Genomic DNA, 23,029 nt, shown 5'->3' on the forward strand with positions numbered 1-23,029 from the left:
TGGCTTCTTCCTTGGTGAGCTGCCTTTCAGGTTATGTCGATATTGGACTTGTTTTACTGTGGTTATAGATATCTTTGTACTCGTTTCCTCCAGCATCTTCACAAGGTCCTTTGCTGTTGTTCTGGGATTGATTTGCACTTTTCGCACCAAAGTACGTTCATCTCTAGGAGACAGAACGCGTCTCCTTCCTGAGCGGTATGATGGCTGCGTGGTCCCATGGTGTTTATACTTGCGTACTATTGTTTGTACAGATGAATGTGGTACCTTCAGGCATTTGGAAATTGCTCCCAAGGATGAACCAGACTTGTGGAGGTCTACAATTATTTTCTGAGGTCTTGGCTGATTTCTTTTGATTTGAGTTAAAGAGTTAGAAGGTAGGCCTTGAAATACATCCACAGGAACACCTCCAATTGACTCAAATGATGTCAATTAGCCAATCAGAAGCTTCTAAAGCCATGCCATCATTTTCTGGAATTCTCCAAGCTGTTTAAAGGCACAGTCAACTTAGTGTATGTAAACTTCTGACCCACTGGAATTGTGATACAGTGAGTTAGAAGTGAAATAATCTGTCTGTAAGCAATTGTTGGAAAAATTACTTGTGTCATGCACAAAGTAGGATGTCCTAACCGACTTGCCAAAACTATAGTTTGTTAACAAGAAATTTGTGGAGTGGTTGAAAAATTAGTTTGAATGACTCTAACCTAAGTGTATGTAAATTTCCGACTTCAACTGTATGTCAATAAGGTATTATTTTTTATTTGAAATTTGCACACATTTCAAAAACCTGTTTTCGCTTTGTCATCAAGGGGTATTGTGTGAAGATAGAGGATTTAAAAAAAATGTAATACATTTCAGAAGACTAACAAAATGTGGAAAAAGTCAAGGGGTCTGAATACTTTCCAAATGTACTGTATCTTTAAGATATTTTCTAATTTCTCTCCCTCATGAGGTAGAATAAAAAAAGTTCACAGAAGTAACAAGGTAGACCTAATAATTAGTTATAGTTTTGACTGATATCAAGTTTGTTTATGAATTATTAAGTGAATAAAACTCGTAATTCTGTAACAAATCAGTTTCGGAATTACTGCAATTGAATTAGCTACAATGGGAAATCATAGTAGTCACAAACCACAGTTGGGTTATCAGCTACAGTCCACTGGAATACTGTTATGTTCAGCTCATAACAGTTTTTTACCCCTCTTTCTGTCGTCTGCTGGTCAAAGCATATTATGACAACAACATCTCAAATAAGCAAAGAGAAACGGCAGTCCATCGTTACTTTAAGACATGAAGGTCAGTCAATCCGGAACATTTCAAGAACTTTCTTCAAGTGCAGTCACAAAAACCATCAAGTGCTATGATGAAACTGGCTCTCATGAGGACCGCCACAGGAAAGGAAGACCCAGAGCTACTGCTTCTGCAGAAGATAACTACACCTCGCAGGCCAAATAAATGCTTCACGGAGTTCAAGTAACAGACAACATCAACTGTTCAGAGGAGACTGCGTGAATCAGGCCTTCATGGTCGAATTGATGCAAAGAAACCACTACTAAAGGACACCAATAAGAAGAAGAGACTTGCTTAGGCCAAGAAACACAAGCAATGGACATTAGACCGGTGGAAATCTGTCCTTTGGTCTGATGAGTCCAAATTTGAGGAGATTTTTGGTTCCACCCGCAGTGTCTTTGTGAGATGCAGAGTAGGTGAACGGATGATCTCCGCATGTGTGGTTCCCACTGTGAAACATGGTGGTGGTGGTGTGATGGTACTTTGCTGGTGACACTATCAGTGATTTATTTAGAATTCAAGGAAAAAAACACAGCATTCTGCAGCGACACGCCATCCAATCTGATTTGCGCTTAGTGGGACTATCATTTGTTTTTCAACAGGACAATGACCCCAAAAACACACCTCCAGGCTGTGTAAGGGCTATTTGACCAAGAAGGAGAGTGATGGAGTGGTGACCAAGAAGGAGTGGTGCATCAGATGACCTGACCCCCACTATCACCTGACCTCAACCCAATTGAGATGGTTTGGGATGAGTTGGATCGCAGAGTGAAGGAAAAGCAGCCAACAAGTGCTCAGCATATGTGGGAACTCCTTCAAGACTGTTGGAAAAGCATTCCTCACAAAGCTGGTTGAGAGAATGCCAAGAGAGTGTGCAAAGCTGTCTTCAAGGCAAAGGGTGGCTACTTTGAAGAATCTCAAATGTAAAATCTATTTTGATTTGTTGAACAATTTTTTGGTTACTACATGATTCAATATGTGTTATTTCATAGTTTTGATGTCTTCACTATTATTCTACAATGTAGAAAATAGTACAAATAAAGAAAAACCCTTAAATGAGTAGGTGTGTCTAAACTTTTGACTGGTATTCTATATTCAAGCATGGTGGTGGCTGCATCATGTTATGGGTATGCTTGTCATCGGCTAGGACTAGGGAGTTTTTGGGGATAAAAAGAAACGGAATAGAGCTAAGCACAGGCAAAATCCTAGAGGAAAACCTGGTTCAGTCTGCTTTCCAACAGACACTGGGAGACAAATTCACCTTTCAGCAGGACAATAAACTAAAACACAAAGCCAAATATACACTGGAGCTGCTTACAAAGACGACATTGATAGGGCTTGAACAATTTTTGATAGGGCTTGAACAAATTTTGTACAATCCAGGTCTTCAAAGCTCTTAGAGACTTACTCAGAAAGACTCACAGCTGTAAATTGCGGCCAAATGTTATTCTAAAGTTTATTGGCTCAGGGATGTGAATACTTACGTAAATTAGATATTTCTGTATTTAATTTTTAATACATTTGCAAAATGTTCTAAAAACATGTTTTCACTTTTTCATTATGAGTATTGTGCAATTGCTTTAAATGTAATCTATTTTGAATTCAGGCTGTAACAACAAAATATGGAATACGTCAAGTGGTATGAACACTTTCTGAAGGCACTGTATGTTTCCATCTTAATTCGGAACAGAGTTTTTGGCAAACCTGGTCACATAAAAAAATTAGGGAGATTACCCTAATTTTGTTACCAAACTTTGCATCTGCACAGTTCTTCCAGTAAATGTGTTTTTGTTATATTCTCTGTGTAAATTGTTCAAAGTATTGTTCAAAGTAGTCCTTGTGCATGGAGTTGTATGGTTTGTCAAACTTTGAAATCAATGGTTTTGGTTTAGAATACATTTTAAAGTGAACATTGAGTCAAAGCATCATTCCGTTACAGTGGAATTGCCCTATAGCAGCTTTATTCTGGGCTACAGTAGTGAGTTTGTGTGTATCAAACAGCATACTGGACCACAGTCCCCATGTTTTTCTATAAACCACCTCAATCCATTCTGACCCTAAAACCAACTCTGCCAGTCAGCACTGCCGCCCCCCTCTTCTCAGGTGTCTGGCATAACAGGAGTACAGGCACGGGGGGGGGGGGGGGGGGGATCAGTCAGTGTATATGGGAAGGGGGTCAGTTTTATGACACTGGCAGCTGCAAAGCCCAAAAGAATTCACTCACAAACACACACATGCCTGACACGCACTCTCTGAAAGGTCCCCCCTCCACACACACACACACCACACACACACACACACACACACACACACACACACACACACACACACACACACACACACACACACACACACACACACACACACACACACACACACACTAGCCGTATCACTCTGTTTGCCACTTGTGTCTGCAACAGAAAGCCAGCCAGGCTGTAAGGGGTTAAAACACAACCTGGCCACCTGGTCTGTCAGACTCCAGCTGGTCTGAGGAGAGAAGGAGTGTAAAAGAGGAATGAAGGCTTCTGTCTGAGGAGTCCTTATTGAGAGAGAGAGAGAAAGGGTGAATGAATCTCCTCCATCCATTCATCTCTCACTCCCTCCTTTTGCGGGTGTGGGAGAGCATGGTGATGCCTGATACTGACTGTGATTAGTACACAGATGTGCCCCCCACACACACACACACACCACCAATGTTTAACATGGGGTTATTTAAATCAAAGCATAGCTATCATTTTCTCGCCTATAAATAACAATACAACAGTGAGGCATGTTAGTATCTGTCTGTACAGGCCATTATAATTATGACACTGACTGACTACAAGACAAGAACCAACAACACTCCTATTCTTCTCTCTAATAGGCAATTCTCTAACTTCCCATGGAAAGCTATATGGACTAGTCAATGGAGTCCCCATTTAAATCGTTTTTTAGTCCAGGACTAGGCTTCATCTGTGACCGGGAAATCTTTAGAGTGGCAGGTTCTACCCTCTTATCTAAAACTCCATACCGGATCTGCAGCCACATTGGTTGGGTCTCTTTTAACAAATGTAGTTCATTATGCAGAGGACTATGCAAAATGTTAGGCCCATGTCAAAACTACAAATGTAAATCTTCTACTGGCAGCCAGTATCTTCCTTATCACTACCAGTTAGGATGTTTGAACCATTATAACACTAGCCATAACCAAACACTAGCTAAAGGCTTGGTGCATAGTTCACTATTAGCAACATTCAACCTTATATTGTGTGTGCTGTGCAGTATACGCATCTGTATTGTTTTGCCGGGTGCTATTTAAATTGTGCGTGACAGATTCCCTCTCGAGGACAACAAATTATTCTATTGAAAACATTCACAAGCTAAGTGCATCTCTAACCCTGGCAAAAACGTTAGGCTAATCCACAGCCAACCAAAACAGCGGATGTGGTCCCTCAGTCTCACCTTGTCTTCCTGAGCTCTGCGACATACGGCATGATGGGACTTGCGGTCCGGAGAGGGTTTGGGGTGAAGGAGGGGAGAGGGGTGAGGAGGAGAGGGACGAGGAGGAGAGATATGTTCATCTTCCTCCTCCTCCTCCAGCACCACGATACACACACGGCTCGCACGCTCCGACCGCATCGTTAACACACATATACAACGTACCCCCCTTATACAGACACACACATTGTACCGCTCACATACACACACGGCTCTGTAGTTCCAACTGCCCTCGTTCTCTTAAAAACACACTGTACCCCCTCTCCACACACCAGCCCCCCCACTGTAACAGTGCAGCTCCTGGGGTATAATATAATCCAAGCTGAAAGCAGCTCTGTCCTCTCGATGTCCTCCACTGTTCCCGAGCTACAGCAGTCTGGCAGCTCCCTCTCCCTCACACACACACACTCTCTCTCTCTCTCTCTCTCTCGACACACAGTGGCTAGGGATTCCTCAGTATAATGGCAGCAGCGGCATGCGGCAGACTGATCTGCCTGGCTAGCACACAGGAAGCTACATATCCTCACTGCCGCCTGTGCTGCTGTAGCCAAACACACGCTCACATACATACACACACACACACACACACGCCCTATGATTAGTGAGGACAATGCTGTGAGCCGGAGCTGTGTGTATTTGTCTGCATTTGTTGCTCTATTCAGAAAGCTGCTGAAACCAGCGCTTTCAGAGAGACAGAGAGAGAGAGAGAGATGAGAGAGAGAAGGGGGAGGGGGCGAGAGATAGAGAGAAAAAGAGGGGATGGGGTATGGTGAAAGGGGGAGGGGAGAGGGAGAGCGAGGGGACAGCTAGCAGTAGGTAGGTAGCTCAGCAGCATAGCTATCCTCTTGTTCTCAGTCCAGACAGACAAGCACTGACAAAAAGGTCACATCCTGGATCTGGTGCAGCAGTACTGGTCTACACTGTAGAAGTCTGCATTGTTCTGTAGTGGTCTGTACTATATAAGTCTGTATTGTTCTATAGTGGTCTGTACTATATAAGTCTATTGTTCTATAGTGGTCTGTACTATATAAGTCTGCATTGTTCTATAGTGGTCTGTACTATATAAGTCTGCATTGTTCTATAGTGGTCTGTACTATATACAGTGGGGCAAAAAAGTATTTAGTCAGCCACCAATTGTGCAAGTTCTCCCACTTAAAAAGATGAGAGAGGCCTGTAAGTTTCATCATAGGTACACTTCAACTATGACAGACAAAATGAGAGAAAAAAAATCCAGAAAATCACATTGTAGGATTTTTTATGAATTTATTTGCAAATTATGGTGGAAAATAAGTATTTGGTCAATAACAAAAGTTTAATCTCAATACTTTGTTATATACCCTTTGTTGGCAATGACACAGGTCAAATGTTTTCTGTAAGTCTTCACAAGGTTTTCACACACTGTTGCTGGTATTTTGGCCCATTCCTCCATGCAGATCTCCTCTAGAGCAGTGATGTTTTGGGGCTGTTGCTGGGCAACACGGACTATCAACTCCCTCCAAAGATTTTCTATGGGGTTGAGATCTGGAGACTGGCTAGGCCACTCCAGGACCTTGAAATGCTTCTTACGAAGCCACTCCTTCGTTGCCTGGGCGGTGTGTTTGGGATCATTGTCATGCTGAAAGACCCAGCCACGTTTCATCTTCAATGCCCTTGCTGATGGAAGGAGGTTTTCACTCAAAATCTCACGATACATGGCCCCATTCATTCTTTCCTTTACACGGATCAGTCGTCCTGGTCCCTTTGCAGAAAAACAGCCCCAAAGCATGATGTTTCCACCCCCATGCTTCACAGTAGGTATGGTGTTCTTTGGATGCAACTCAGCATTCTTTGTCCTCCAAACACGACAAGTTGAGTTTTTACCAAAAAGTTATATTTTGGTTTCATCTGACCATATGACATTCTCCCATCCTCTTCTGGATCATCCAAATGCGCTCTAGCAAACTTCAGACGGGCCTGGACATGTACTGGCTTAAGCAGGGGGACACGTCTGGCACTGCAGGATTTGAGTCCCTGGCGGCGTAGTGTGTTACTGATGGTAGGCTTTGTTACTTTGGTCCCAGATCTCTGCAGGTCATTCACTAGGTCCCCCCCGTGTGCTTCTGGGATTTTTGCTCACCGTTCTTGTGATAATTTTGACCCCACGGGGTGAGATCTTGCGTGGAGCCCCAGATCGAGGGAGATTATCAGTGGTCTTGTATGTCTTCCATTTCCTAATAATTGCTCCCACAGTTGATTTCTTCAAACCAAGCTGCTTACCTATTGCAGATTCAGTCTTCCCAGCCTGGTGCAGGTCTACAATTTTGTTTCTGGTGTCCTTTGACAGCTCTTTGGTCTTGGCCATAGTGGAGTTTGGAGTGTGACTGTTTGAGGTTGTGGACAGGTGTCTTTTATACTGATAACAAGTTCAAACAGGTGCCATTAATACAGTTAACGAGTGGAGGACAGAGGAGCCTCTTAAAGAAGAAGTTACAGGTCTGTGAGAGCCGGAAATCTTGCTTGTTTGTAGGTGACCAAATACTTATTTTCCACCATAATTTGCAAATAAATTCATTCAAAATCCTACAATGTGATTTTCTGGAATTTTTTTCTCATTTTGTCTGTCATAGTTGACGTGTACCTATGATGAAAATTACAGGCCTCTCTCATCTTTTTAAGTGGGAGAACTTGCACAATTGGTGGCTGACTAAATACTTTTTTGCCCCACTGTAAGTCTGTATTGTTCTATAGTGGTCTGTACTATATAAGTCTGTATTGTTCTATAGTGGTCTGTACTATATAAGTCTGCATTGTTCTATAGTGGTCTGTACTATATAAGTCTGTATTGTTCTATAGTGGTCTGTACTATATAAGTCTGTACTATTCTATAGTGGTCTGTACTATATAAGTCTGTATTGTTCTATAGTGGTCTGTACTATATAAGTCTGTATTGTTCTATAGTGGTCTGTACTATATAAGTCTGCATTGTTCTGTAGTGGTCTGTACTATATAAGTGTACTGTTTTATAGTGGTCTGTACTATATAAGTCTGCATTGTTCCATAGTGGTCTGTACTATATAAGTCTGCATTGTTCTATAGTGGTCTGTACTATATAAGTCTGCATTGTTCTATAGTGGTCTGTACTATATAAGTCTGCATTGTTCTATAGTGGTCTGTACTATATAAGTCTGCATTGTTCTATAGTGGTCTGTACTATATAAGTCTGCATTGTTCTATAGTGGTCTGTACTATATAAGTCTGTATTGTTCTATAGTGGTCTGTACTATATAAGTCTGCATTGTTCTATAGTGGTCTGTACTATATAAGTCTGTACTGTTTTATAGTGGTCTGTACTATATAAGTCTGCATTGTTCTATAGTGGTCTGTACTATACAAGTCTGTATTGTTCTATAGTGGTCTGTACTATATAAGTCTGTATTGTTCTATAGTGGTCTGTACTATATAAGTCTGTATTGTTCTATAGTGGTCTGCACTATATAAGTCTGTATTGTTCTATAGTGGTCTGCACTGGTCCTTAATGGTGTCTATGTTGCTGTGTCTATGTTGCTTTGTAGTGGTCTATAAGACTGTAGGGGCCTGAACTGGTCTGTAATTATGTCTGCACTGGTCTGGTCCATAGTTTCTGTACTGCTGGTTTGTAGTGGCCTGTACTGGTTGGTGTTTTTATTCAGGCACAAAGGCTCTGCTGTGTTCTCCATTAGGATAAGAGAGGCTTTATCCCGCTCACAGAACTTAAAGAGAAGTGTATGCCAGTGTGTGTATGTGTGTGTGTGTGTGTGTGTGTGTGTGTGTGTGTGTGTGTGTGTATGCCAGTAACCCCATTGGTGCATTGGTGGCTGAGCTTCCCCTATTCCCTCATTATAAAAACTGGAACAAACTGGCAAGACAACTAGAGCAGTGTGTGTGTGTGTGTGTGTGTGTGTGTGTCTGTTGTAACTGTTTTCATATGGGAGGCAGAGCCTGAGAGCCTAGAGGAGCATTCTAGCCTAGCCACAAAACCCCATTAAATCAGTGTGTGCGCGCGTGTGTGCATGCATTCTCCCGCTTTGCTTTGTGTGTGTGTGTTGGAAGACTTGCAATAGAGCAGATGTAAATCATATGACCAGTCTGTGTCCCCAGTCTGTCTCTATGGTATAGACATCGGAGGGGCTATCAACACCAGATTTGGTCCATTTACAGAAAAACAGCACCAGTTAGAAGAACCACAGAACATGTCTATTCTGGGAAACATTGTCCCATAAGGGTGTACTGACATATAGTAACATCCCACGGATGATCAAAAGAAATAGGATGCACCTGAGCCCAATTTGGATTTTCATAGCAAAGAGGTGTGAATACTTAGGTAAAGAGATGTGTGTGTGTGAGAGAGAGAGAGAACAGGCATGCTTACCCTGATCTTTTCTCTAACCCTGCTCACAGGAATCTGTGTGTGTTTGTAATGTAAGACTCATTCACACATGGATGCTCACACGTACCCAAACACACCCAAGGCCTACACACCCACGGCAACGGGTAAGTATTTGTATTCAGTAACATAGGGACAACCAGCTCCAGCCTCATGTGAACGGATCCACACACAGTCCTGCATCAATCAATACAATTTGGGTTCGCGCTTTGAGGCTTGAAAACTGACAAACCACATGTGTGGTTCCCATTGTGAAGCATGGAGGAGGAAGCGTGATGGTGCTTTGCTGGTGACACTGTCAGTGATTTATTTAGAATTCAAGGCACACTTAACCAGTATGGCTACCACAGCATTCTGCAGCGACACACCATCCAATCTGATATGTGCTTAGCGAGACTATCATTTGTTTTTCAACAGGACAATGACCCCAAAACACACCTTCAGGCTGTGTAAGGGCTATTTGACCAAAAAGGAGAGTGATGGAGTGCTGCATCAGATGACCTGGCCTCCACAATCACCTGACCTCAACCCAATTGAGATGGTTTGGGATGAGTTGGACCACAGAATGAAGGACAAGACTGTTGTAAAAGCATTCCAGGTGACAACTTCATGAAGCTGGTTGAGAGATTGCCAAGAGTGTGCAAAGCAGTCATAAAGTCAAAGGGTGGCTAATTTAGATATATTTAACACTTTTTTGGATACTACATGATTCCATACGTGTTATTTCGTAGTTTTGATGTCATCACTATTATTCTACAATGCAGAAAATAGTCAAATAAAGAAAAACCCTTGAATGAGAAGGTGTGTCCAAACTTTTGACAGGTACTGTGTGTGTGTGTGTATGTCACACACACACACACACACACACACACACACACACACACACACACACACACACACACACACACATATATCCTTATTTTTGGCACTAAACAGTCTAAACCCTGTCTACGCCAGGGGAAGGGTTCTACTAAGCTATATGGAATTGTTTTAAGGTCATACCAAGGATAATTTTACTATTTGATTTAGAATTTTAAGACCCCTTGAAGTATCAAAATATATATACATTTGTATATTATTTGATGAAAATGTGTATTTCTTCTTACTGCTATTAGCCCATACAAACGCATTGAATAACAGATACTTTTTTGGGGACTATCTAATAAGGAAGTTTGTTCTCAAGTCCGTCCTATATAAAATTCAGAAAGCATTCAGAATCCTTGACTTTACACATTTTGTTGTTACAGCCTTATTCTAAAATGTATTACATAGTCTCCCCCCCCCCCCCAATCTATACACAATACCCCACAATGAATAACCAAAAACAGGTTATTCAAATTCTTTGCAAACGTATTAAAAATATAAAACTGAAATATACCATGTACATAAGTATTCAGACCCTTTACGCAGTACTTTGTTGAAGCACCTTTGGCAGCGATTACAGCCTTGAGTCTTCTTGGTTATGACGCTACAAGCTTGGCACACCTGTATTTGGGGAGTTTCTCCCATTCTTCTCAAGCTCCGTCAGGTTGGATGGGGAGCGCCGCTGCACAGCTATTTTCAGGTCTCTCCAGAGATGTTCGATCACGTTCAAGTCCGGGGTCTGGCTGGTCCAATCAAGGACATTGAGACTTGTCCCGAAGCCACTCCTGCCATGTCTTGGCTGCGTGCTTAGGGTCGTTGTCCTGTTGGAAGGTGAACCTTCGCCCCAGTCTGAGGTCCTGGGGGCTCTGGAGCAGGTTCTCATCAAGGATCACTCTGTGCTTTGCTCCGTTCATCTTTCCCTCGATCCTGACTAGTCTCCCAGTCCCTGCTGCTGAAAAACATCCCCAGCGCATGATGCTGCCACCACCACGCTTCACCGTAGGGATGGTGCCAGGTTTCCTCCAGAAGTGACGCTTGGCATTCAGGCCGAAGAGTTCAATCTTGGTTTCATCAGACCAGAGAATCTTGTTTCTCATGGTCTGAGTCCTTTAGCAAACTCCAAGCGGGCTGTCACATGCCTTTTACTGAAGAGTGTCTTCCGTCTGGCTACTCTACCATAAAAGGCCAGATTGGTGGAGTGCTGCAGAGATGGGAGAACCTTCCAGAAGGACAACCATCTCCACAGAGGAACTCTAGAGCTCTGTCAGAGTGACCATTGGGTTCTTGGTCCACTCCTTGACCAAGGCCCTTCTCCCCCGATTGCTCAATTTGGCCAGGCGGCAAGGTCTAGGAAGAGTCTTGGTGGTTCCAAACTTCTTCCATTTAAGAATGATGGTGTTCTTGGGGACCTTCAATACTGCAGACATTTTTTGGTACCCTTCCCCAGATCTATGCCTCGACACAATCAGGTCTTGGAGCTCTACGTATAATTCCTTCGACCTCATGTTTTGGATTTTGCTCTGACATGCACTGCCAACTGTGGGACCTTATATATAGATGTGTGTGCGCCTTTTCAAATCATGTCCAATCAACAAAATTTACCACAGGTGGACTCCAATCAAGTTGTAGAAACATCTCAAGGACGATCAATGTTTTTGCTTTGTCATTATGGAGTATTGTGCGTAGATTTGTCCTCATCAATATATATTTAATCAATTTTAGAACAAGGCTGTAACGTAACCAAATGTGGAAAAAGGGAAAGGGTCTGAATACTTTCCGAATGCACCGTAAGAAAGATCAAGATTTTTCATTTTATATTTAACCCATTATTTTTAGCACTAAACAGTCCCAATACATTCACTGTACTTCCATTCATTTTTTCAACTGGTACCTGGGGACCTTCAGATGAGTCTTGTGAGCATCCTAGAGCAAAACATGTGCGTGTTCGTGAGAGAGGGGTCATATTAGTGTGTAACCCAAACTGGTCGGACGCTACAGACAAAAGTTGGCAGATCAGCTGTACCAAATTCAGGAAAGTCCTAAGACGCTTGTGTGTGTGTGGGGGGGGGGGGGGGGGTCTTGGCGCAAAACGGAGACCACCATTGTGTTCGTGAGAGTCTCATCTATATATACTGAATAAAAATATAAACGCAACATGCAACAATTTCAATGATTCATATAAGGAAATCAGTCCATTTAAAATGCATTAGGCCCTAATCTATGGATTTCACAAGACTGGGAATACAGATATGCATCTGTTGGTCACAGTTACCTTACATTTAAAAAATAAAATAAAACCAGTTCCTGGTGTGACCTCCATTTGCGTCATGCAGCGCAATACAACTACTTCGGAATAGAGTTGCTCAGGCTGTTTATTGTGGCCTGTGGAATGTTGTCCCACTCCTCTTCAACAGCTGTGTGAAGTTGCTGGATATTGGTGGGAACTGGAACACGCAGTCGTACACGTCGATCCAAAGCATCCCAAACATGCTCAATAAACATGCTCAATGTGTGACATGTCAGGTGAGTATGCAGGCTATGGAATAACTGGGACATTTTCAGCTTCCATGAATTGTGTACATATCCTTGAGACATGTTGCCGAGCGGAGGATGAATGGCACAACAATTGGACTTAGGATCTCGTCACGGTATCTGTGCATTCAAACTGCCATAGATAAAATGCAATTGTGTTCATCGTCCGTAGTTTATGCCTGCCCATACCATAACCCCCCGCCCCCGTCGGGCACTCTGTTCACAACCTTGACACAATGTCAGCAAACCGCTCGCCCACACAACGCCATACACGAGGCCGGTTGAACATACTGGCAACTTTATGTTGGAGGCGGCTTAAATTCTCTGACAACAGCTCTGTTGGACATTGCTGTAGTCATCATGCTAATTGCACAATCCCTCAAAACTTGAGACATCTGTGGCATTGCGTTGTGTGACAAAACTGCACTTTTTAGAGTGGCCTTTTATTGTCCTCAGCACAATGTGCACCTGTGTAATGATCATGTTGTTTAATCAGTTTCTTCATATGCCATACCTGTCAGGTGGATGGATTATTTTGGCAAAGGAGAAATGCTCACTAACAGGGATGAAATACAAATTTGTGCATTTGAGAGAAATAAGCTTTTTGTGCATACGGAACATTCCTGGGATCTTTCATTTCAGCTTATGAAACCAAAACTTTACATAGTGTTTGTATTTTTGTTCAGTGTAGTTTGTAGGCCAAACCGTTCGGACGCTACAGACGATTTTGAGCGAAGAACGATTTTCGGGATGTCTCATGGTCTGACAAACACCGTTCTAGTTCTGACACCTTTTACCGTAGATGCGGAAGTGCGACATCGGCGGATTGAGACGCATCAGATCTCTAGCTTAAACTAATATATTTTTATGGGGATTTTCTGATTATGCTAACTCAATTTCCGCAGGGGCGCAGACATCAAATCTAGGGGGGTTAAGTTAGATGGAGAGTGGCGGTAAACAGCAACTTTCAAGTCTTTCCACAGATTTTCAAAGGGATTTAAGTCTGGGCTTTAGCTGGGCCACTCAAGGACTTTCACATCCTTGTTCTGAAGCCATTCCAGTATTGCTTTGGGTGTATGTTTGGGGTCATTGACCTTGGGCAAAGATTTACATTCCAGTCTCCCAGGTTGTTTGCACTCTGAAGCAGGTTCTAATCAAGGATTTGCCTATATTAGGCTCCATTCATTGTTCCGTCTATCCTTACCAGTCTCCCAGTCCCTGCCGCTGAAAAGAATCACCATAGCATGATGCTGCCACCACAATACTTCACGGTAGGGATGGTGTAGATGGGTGATGAGCTGTGCCTGGTTCTCTCCAGACATAGTGTTTTTTATTCAGGCCAAAGAGTTACATTTTTGTCTCATCAGATCATAGAATCTTTTGCTTTATCATCGGTCTTTCACATGCCTTTTTTTGTTGCAAACTCCAGGCGTGATGTCATGTGCCTTTTTCTCAGCACTGGATTCCATCTGGCCACTCCCATAAAGCCCAGATTGGTGAGGTGCTGTAGAGACTGTTGTCCTTCTGACAGGTTCTCCCATCTCAGCCGAGCATCTCTGTATTTCTGTCAGAGTGGTCATTGGGTTCTTGGTCATCAACATGACTAAGGTCCTTCTTGCCCGGTTGCTCAGTTTGTTCGGACGGCAAGCTTTAGGCAGAGTCTGGGTAGTTCCACTCTAGAAAAAGTTTTATACCCTTCCCCAGATATATGCCTCATCACAATTCTATCTCAGAAATCTACAGACAGTTCCTTGGATTTCATGGTATAGTTTGTGCTGACATGCACTGTCAACTGTGGGACCTAAATCATGTCCAAACAATTGAATTGGCCACAGGTGGACTCCAATCAAATTGTAGTGACATCAAGGATGATAACAAAAATAATTGGATGCACCTGAGCTCAATTTGGAGTAAGTGTCATAGCAAAGGGGAGTGAATACATTTATAAAAACATGTTTCCACTTTGTCAATATAGTGTAGTGTGTGTATATGGGTGATACAAATCTATGTAATCCAATTTGAATTCAGGCTATAACACAAAATGTGGAATAAGTCAAGGGGTAGGAATACTTTCTGAAGGCACTAAGAACACAAACAGCACAGAAATACAATATGAAAAAAATAAGGAACAGCATGTCAGAAATTGGCTCAATGTTATTGGAACACACTAAACAAACAAAATGAAGATGTATGGATAAATCACTTCTGAAATATTTTTGGCTCTATAACAAAGAACAAAAACATATACATGATCATTTACAAAACTTAGAATTAGCTATTAAAGACTACCAGAACCCACTGGATTCTCCAATTACCTTGAATGAACTACAGAAAAAAAATACAAACCCTCCAAACCAAAAAGGCCTGTGGGGTTGATGGTATCCTAAATGAAATTATATAATATATTGACCACAACTTCCAATTGCCTATACTTAAACTCAATAACATCATCCTTAGCTCTGGCATCTTCCCCAATATTTGGAACCAAGGAATGATCACCTCGATCCACAAAAGTGGAGACAAATTTGACCCCAATAACAACCGGGGGATATGAGTCAACAGAAACCTTGGGAACATCCTCTGCGCCTTCGGAAAGTATTCAGACCCCTTGACTTTTTCCACATTTTGTTACGTTACAGCCTTATTCTAAAATTGATTAAATAAAAAAAAATCCTCAGCAATCAACACACAATACCCCATAATAAGAAAGCAAATTCAGGTTATACATTTTTGCAAATGTATTAAAAATAAAAAACAATTAACATTATTTCTTGAGACGTTTCTACTAGAGGTCGACCGATTATGATTTTTTTTCAACGCCGATACCGATTATTGGAGGGCCAAAAAGGGCCAATACCGATTAGTTGGCCGATATTTTACCGATGTATTTACTTGTAATAATGACAATTACAACAATACTGAATGAACAACTTATTTTAACTTAAAATAATATATCAATAAAATCAATTTAGCCTCAAATAAATAATTAAACATGTTCAATTTGGTTTAAATAATGCAAAACAAAGTGTTGGAGAAGAAAGTAAAAGTGCAATATGTGCCATGTAAGAAAGCTAACGTTTAAGTGCCTTGCTCAGAACATGGGAACATATGAAAGCTGGTGGTTCCTTTTAACATGAGTCTTCAATATTCCCAGGTAAGAAGTTTTAGGTTGTATTTATTATAGGAATTATAGGACTATTTCTCTCTATACGATTTGTATTTCATATACCTTTGACTATTGGATGTTCTTATAGGCACTTTAGTATTGCCAGTGTAACAGTATAGCTTCCGTCCCTCTCCTCGCTCCTACCTGGGCTCGAACCAAGAACACATCGACAACAGCCACCCTCGAAGCAGCGTTACCCATGCAAAGCAAGGTGAACAACCACTCCCAAGTCTCAGAGCGAGTGACGTTTGAAACGCTATTAGCGCGCACCCGCTAACTAACTAGCCATTTCACATCAGTTAAACCAGCCTTATCTTGGGAGTTGATAGGCTTGAAGGGGTGTGTATAATTTGTGGAACGTTCCAACAGGAATCTGTTACAAAAAACGTAAAGTAAAAGGTTGCCAACCAACAACGCATACAAAGTAGCAACGCATACAAACCTAGCTAACTAGCTGCCGAATAGGCATCAACTCAACACGTAGCTTATTCTTAATTTTTGTCCATAGGCATCCAGAGTGAGGACAGACATTTTTCGGAATAAACGTGATGAGTGAAAAACGCAATGAAATAGACCACTCCCTACCCGGTATCTCATTCTGCCGCTATACAACTTTGTATGCGTTGTATTTTGGCAACCTTGTTATTTACGAAGTTTTTGGAATAGATTCCTGTTGGAACGTTCCACAAATTATACCCACCCGGCTTGAAGTCATAAACAGCTTGAAGCACAGCGAAGACCTGCTGGCAAAACGCAGGAAAGTGCTGTTTGAATGAATGCTTACGAGCGTGCTGGTGCCTACTACCGCTCAGTCAGACTGCTCTATCAAATATCAAATCATAGACTTAATTATAACATAATAACACACAGAAATACGAGCCTTAGCTCATTAACATGGTCGAATCCGGAAACTATCATCTTGAAAACAAAAACGTTTTTTCTTTCAGTGAAATACGGAACCGTTCCGTATTTTATCTAACAGGTGGCATCCCTAAGTCTAAATATTCCTGTTACATTGCACAACCTTCAATGTTATGTCATAATTACGTAGAATTCTGGCAAATTAGTTCGCAACGAGCCAGGTGGCCCAAACTGTTGCATATACCCTGACTGCATGCAATGAACACAAGATAAGTGACACAATTTCCTGTTAGCAGGCAATATTAACTAAATATGCAGGTTTAAAAATATATACTTGTGTATTGGTTTTAAAGAAAGGCATTGATGTTTATGGTTAGGTACATTGGTGCAACGACAGTGCTTTTTTCGCAAATGCGCTTGTTAAATCAACACCCGTTTGTCGAAGTAGGCTGTGATTCAATGATAAATTAACAAGCACCGCATCGATTATATGCAACGCAGGACACGTTAGATAAACTAGTAATATCATCAACCATGTGTAGTTAACTAGTGATTATGTTAAGATTGATAGTTTTTTTATAAGATAAGTTTAATGCTAGCTAGCAACTTACCTTGGCTTCTTGCTGCCCTCGCGTAACAGGTAGTCAGCCTGCCATGCAGGCTCCTCGTGGAGTGCAATGTAAGGCAGGTGGTTAGAGCGTTGGACTAGTAACCGGAAGGTTGCAAAAACGAATCCCCCCTGAACAAGGCAGTTAACCCCCGTTCCTATGCCGTCATTAAAAATAAGAATGTGTTCTTAATCTGACTTGCCTAGTTAAATAAAGGTGTAAAAAAAAAAAATTATTCATTCATTCATTCATTTATATATATATATATATATATATATATATATAAAAAATGATAAAAAAAAATGAATACCACATTTTTGGGGGCCAAATCGGTGGCCCAAAATACCGATTACCGATTGTTATCAAAACTTGAAATCGTCCCTAATTAATCGGCCATTCCGAGTAATCGGTCGACCTCTAGTTTCTACAACTTCGAGTCAACCTGTGGTAAATTCAATTTATTGGACATGATTTGGAAAGGCACAGATCCTGTCTGTATTTGGAAAGGCACGCACGTCTAGAGTAAACTTGGTACCCTCCCTACGGTGAAGCGTGGTGGTGGCAGCATCATGCTGTGGGGATGTTTTTCAGCAACAGGGACTGGGAGACTAGTCAGGATCGAGGGAGAAATTAACAGAGTAAAGTACAGAGAGCTCCTTGATGAAAACCTGCTCCAGAGCCCTCAGACTGGGGCGAACGTTCACCTTCCAACAGGACAACGACCCTAAGCACACAGCCAAGACAACACAGCAGTGGCTTCGGGACAAGTCTCAATGTCCTTGAGTGGCCCAGCCAGAGCCTGGACTTAAACCCGATCGAACATCTCTGGAGAGACCTGAAAATAGCTGTGCAACAATGCTCCCCATCCAACCTGACAGAGCTTGAGAGGATCTGCAAAGAAGAATGAGAGAAAATCCCCAATTCCACGTGCCAAGCTTGTAGCGTCATACCAAAGAAGACTCGAAGCAGAGTATGATAGCTAAGGAGATGGAAAAAATGTGGGCGTTTGATTGCAAATATGCAGAGGGATTCGAAAAGGGAACACACTAGAAGGCTGTTGTAATCTGGAGACAGGTGTTTTATACATCTTCAAACTAAGGGAAACCATGGCACCCATGACAGAGGGAGAATCGTTCATCCATGGTTGTGAGTGTTCATGATGTCACTGCAACAACTGCCTTTAGTCTTCAAATATTTGGTTGTTTAGTGCACTACAGTACTCGCTCTGTTTAGCACATGGCCTCACGTGAACCCTTAAAGAGATGGGTGGGGATAAGGCTTAACAGGGTGTGAACGATGCTGAATGGATGTAGACAAAGAGCTCTCCAGTAGGTATACCAAAACATTCCAGGGCCATTTTCTCAAAAGTGGGTTTAAAAGTTTATCAACTTTCAAAGCATAATTACTTTCCTATGGTTCCTCAACTGTAGTGTATGATATACCATTTTCTAGAGTCTCAACTTTTGTCCAATGTAAAAAACACAATTTCAAATTTTGCTACGTAAGACCGAATCGAGCCGGTCGGTCACATTTGTATTGTTTATTTTCTTTTGAAACTTTTGTGAGTTTACTGTTCATTTCTGAATGTTTACATTTACTGTACATTTGAGTCAGGGGATTTGGTAATGTTCTCTAGTTGCGCCGTGATTGGCTCAGTGTTCTGTCAGTCATGGAGACATTACGTCACTGCAAAATTTACAGGTAGAGCTAGAAAATTCCCAGCCCCTTGGGTGCTGCCATAGAGTTATATTAGAAGTGCCCATCCAAGAAGGCTCAAGGTCATTGGGCACAGATATACCGTGATTTCATGTCATTTTATCTACCGTAGCTTTGATTGGACTGATCATGTCAACGTCATACTTTCAAAATCTTAGCTACCAAGCTAGCAGTCATCATCATGAATCAAGTCGACAATCTAATGGCAAATCATTTCATGAAGAGAAATTATAGATAAAAACGTATCAGTACGAAATGGCAAATTCAACAATGAGTGGTTTGGAAGGAATCAGTGGCTAACTGCAAGCCTCGCAAAGCAATCCCTAGTCTGCTATTCAGTGGAGTGGGTGTTAGGTCCACGTCTGGGTTTAAGGGTCTCTTTTCCAAGCTTCAAAGGATAAACATTCAACACTGGCCATGCTGTCAATCCAGCATGATTTCTGCCGCATTCAAAACAACTGGAAACTCAGAACTGGGAAATCTCAGATTTCAGTGAGTTCAAGACAATAGGGAACTCTGGGAAAAAAAACAGTCATCCAACTCGGTATTCCAAGTTGGGAATTCAGGCCTCTTTCTATAGCGCCGACCTGAAGATCACTGACGTCATGATTCAACCTTGTTTATTTCCCCAGAGTTCCCAGTTGTCTTGAAAGCACCATAAATCCGGAGAATGCCAGACTTTGATGACAAAGTTTGATGACCAAATTTGCCCACGAAGGACCACCGCGCCACCTTCCTGTTGAAGTGAATACAGTACATCAAGGTGAGTCCAAAAATGTAATGTATGCTGCTGCAAAAATGATGTAATATGCTGTGTATGTTGTGTAGTAAGCTGTTCGTAGCCCATGTGCCTCACCCCCCCAAAAAAAATCCCTTCCCCCACACAATTTAGCCTACTGTTCTGACTTGGTGGTGCACATGTAGCCTATAGCCTGTTTTAGAGAAATGTAATCATTGAATATTGTAAGAGCTTTCATTGTCTGTTTATATGCCCCCTTTATTTATCCTATGGTTCTGACTTGATGTACAAGGAGAATACTGTAAGAACAGCCCATGTTCTGAATTCTGTCGCTGTACATTTCAAAAGTGCTGAACAAATAGTTATATTGACTACATCCGTCCTAGCTCATTAATGCCTTAATTAAGCAATAAGGCCCGAGGGGGTGTGGGTATATGGGCAATATACCATGGCTAAGGGCTGTTCTTAAGCATGACGCAACACGGAGTGCCTGGATACAGCCCTTGGCCATGGTATATTGGCCATATACCACAAACCCCCAAGGAGCCTTATTGCTATTATAAACTGGTTACCAACGCAATTACAGGGGTATAAATAAATGTTTTGTCATATCAGTGGTATTCGGTCTGATATACCACGGCGTTCAGTCAATCAGCATTCAGGGCGTGAACCACCCAGTTTATAATCAAAATTACAGATTGCCTCTTATGCGCTCGTTGTCCACTTATGCAATAGTCAGTAGAAACCACAATTGTTTAAGCAAGTCTAACTACATCGACGGGTCAGCAGTGGAGAAGCTGGAAAGTTCCTCGGTGTACATATCACCGACAAACTGAAATGGTCCATGCACACAGACAGTGTGGTGAAGAAGGCGCAACAGTGCCTCTTCAACCTCAGGAGACTGAACAAAATGTGGCTTGTCACCGAAAACCCTCTAACTTTTACAGGTGCACAATCAAGAGCATCCTGTAGGGCTGTATCACCGCCTGGTACGGCAACTGCACCGCCCACAACCGCAGGGCTCTCCAGAGGGTAGTGAGGTCTGCACAACACATAACTGGGAGCAAACTACCTGCTCTCCAGGACACCTACAACACCCGATGTCATGGGAAGGCAAAAAAGATCATTAAGGACAATATCCACCCGAACTACTGCCTGTTCACCCCGCTTCCATCCAGAAGGCGAGGTCAGTACAGGTGCATCAAAGCTGGGACAGAGATGGTAAAACAGTTTCTATCTCAAGGCCATCAGATTCTTAAATAGCCATCACTAGCACAGAGAGGCAGCTGCCCACCTACAGACTTGATATCATTGGCCACTTTAATAAATGGAACACTTGGCACTTTAATAATACCACTTTAAGAAAGTTTACATATGAGATAAGTAATGCGAGATATGTATCCTGCATTATCTATTCTATACTATCTATTGCATCTTAGCCGCTCTGTCACTGCTCATCCATATATTTTATATATTCTCATGCCATTCCTTTACTAGATTGTGTGTATTAGGTTTTGTTGTGGAATTGTTAGATATTAGGTTTTGTTGTGGAGTTGTTAGATATTACCTGTTAGATACTGCTGCACTGTCAGATCTAGAAGCATAAGCATTTCACTACACTCGTAATAACATCTGCTAAACATGTGTATGTGACCAATAAAATGTGATTTGAAGTCTGGTAAATCAGCTTTGTTTTTTTATAAGGCAGTAAATAAGCCTTAACGAACAGTTTGTGGGCGCCGTTTGTCACCGTTAGTGTTGTGGCTTTGCTGGCATGCATCGATATTTTTGTTGTTGTTGAGTTTGGCCCACCAAGATTTACATGCTGAAATTGACACTGGTGTGTGTATTCCTAAAAACACATTTCAGAAGAATCAAAACACCCTAGGAACTGGAGAATAGACTAGCCGACTACAACAGACAGGGAGTGTTAAGGCAAGTGTGTGTATATTGGAAGGATATTGGCAGACAGAGGGTGCATACTCTTGAGTAGGCAGTACACTAAACAACTTGTAGAGTGTCAAGGACCTTTGGATACACTCACGTGCAAACACCCCTTTTGGACTTTACACCTGTTGCTGACCAGCTGAGAGTTATCTGTCATGACGCCAGGTGACTTTACATGTAGTTATGCTTTGACAAAGTCATTTTCTGGCAAAAATAAGTTGGCTAAAGCAATATAACTTACATATATACCAGGCTTTAACTTCGGCTAAATATATAGCTAGCTAATTATGAGAGTTTCGAGTCGTTTGTACTTTATGCAAACGACCCAAATGTAGGCTAATTTAGCTAAACGACAGGCTGTTTCTTTAAGTAACGTTAGCTCGGATAGTTACTAATAGCTAATTAGCCCTCAACTTACCTGGTCTCGAATCTTTAGAACCATCGTTTTTCTTGGTTCGCCGATGTCTTAGATTTACCGGCGTGTCTAGCTAACCGGCTGCTGAGGGTTATGGCCCGTTATAGTCCCGTTTGCATCACGCTCTCTCCTTCCAAAGACAGGAACGCAAGAAACCAAACAAACCCAACAACATAACAGCCGCTAGTAAGAAGACTATTGATTGGCTAGAGGCAAGTTCCCCCCAGCAGCAATAACGATGCTGGTTAGCCAGCTGCAGATGAGCGTTGCGAATAAGGGATTCGTTTATCTGTCCCGGGTTACCAAGTGTGTGGAGTTTGAACCGGGTGAAAAGTGATTGCATTTGTTTTGGAACCAGGCTGCCTGCCTGCCTGCCTGCCTCCAGGGCGTGAGCCGAGTGCCCCGCTCTGGCCGACTGCGATGTCGACTCAAAACTACAGTGACGCAAAAAAGCATGTGGAGTGATGAGTAGGATTCTGTGTTTTCACATGCAAAAGTGATTGGTTTTGACAAAAATGCTTTTATCTGCCTTCCCAAGGAAAACTAGCTTGAAAATTCAAACATTTATTTTATGGAAAAGAGATGTTGTATGTTTCTGGACGATGCACAATGATGACTTCCTTGTTGACAACATGACCAAGCCAGATTTTGAGAAGGGCATTCCTCCCTGCTTTCCCCGATGGTGACGGGCAATTTCAAGGTTCAGCCCTGGCCAGCCCCAGCCAGCGTAATATAACTCCTTCCGTGTTTCATTGAGAAAATCCATTTAGAAAATATTTGACATAATGGACCTAGAATAAAAATGTGGGATAGATAGGCGCAGGGGAGCAACTTTCACTGGGGATGGGAACGGAGACGACATGTCCCCCACATTATGAAATTGCATTTTTGTCCCCCCAGGTTTATCATTGGAATGGGATACAACACGAGGCTAGGGTGTGCTTTAGGACCAGGCGGACTTCTCCGAGCGGGCTGATGTTTAGAGTGTAACAGAACTGGAGAAAACAACTATATA

The 23,029-nt window shown here is 42.1% G+C and overlaps 1 protein-coding gene across 2 annotated transcripts in view; it reads right to left on the reverse strand.

Moving 5' to 3' along the window:
• LOC106588741 (serine/threonine-protein phosphatase 6 regulatory ankyrin repeat subunit A) overlaps positions 1 to 22,228 on the reverse strand; it is a 55,882-nt gene extending 33,654 nt beyond the window's left edge. Inside the window, exon 1 of one of the 2 annotated variants that reach the window (XM_045709295.2) lies at positions 22,018 to 22,228. In XM_045709295.2, the coding sequence (XP_045565251.1) occupies positions 22,018 to 22,041 (24 nt within the window). In that variant the 5' untranslated portion in view covers positions 22,042 to 22,228. Of the gene's footprint in view, positions 1 to 4,728; positions 5,267 to 22,017 lie in introns of those variants that run through there. The other variant, XM_045709294.2, reaches the window with a different exon arrangement.
• Between the last annotated feature and the right edge of the window lie 801 nt (positions 22,229 to 23,029).

This window comes from Salmo salar, chromosome 27 (genome assembly GCF_965601325.2).
Source record: "Salmo salar chromosome 27, fSalSal1, whole genome shotgun sequence".
Taxonomy (NCBI): Eukaryota; Metazoa; Chordata; class Actinopteri; order Salmoniformes; family Salmonidae; genus Salmo; species Salmo salar.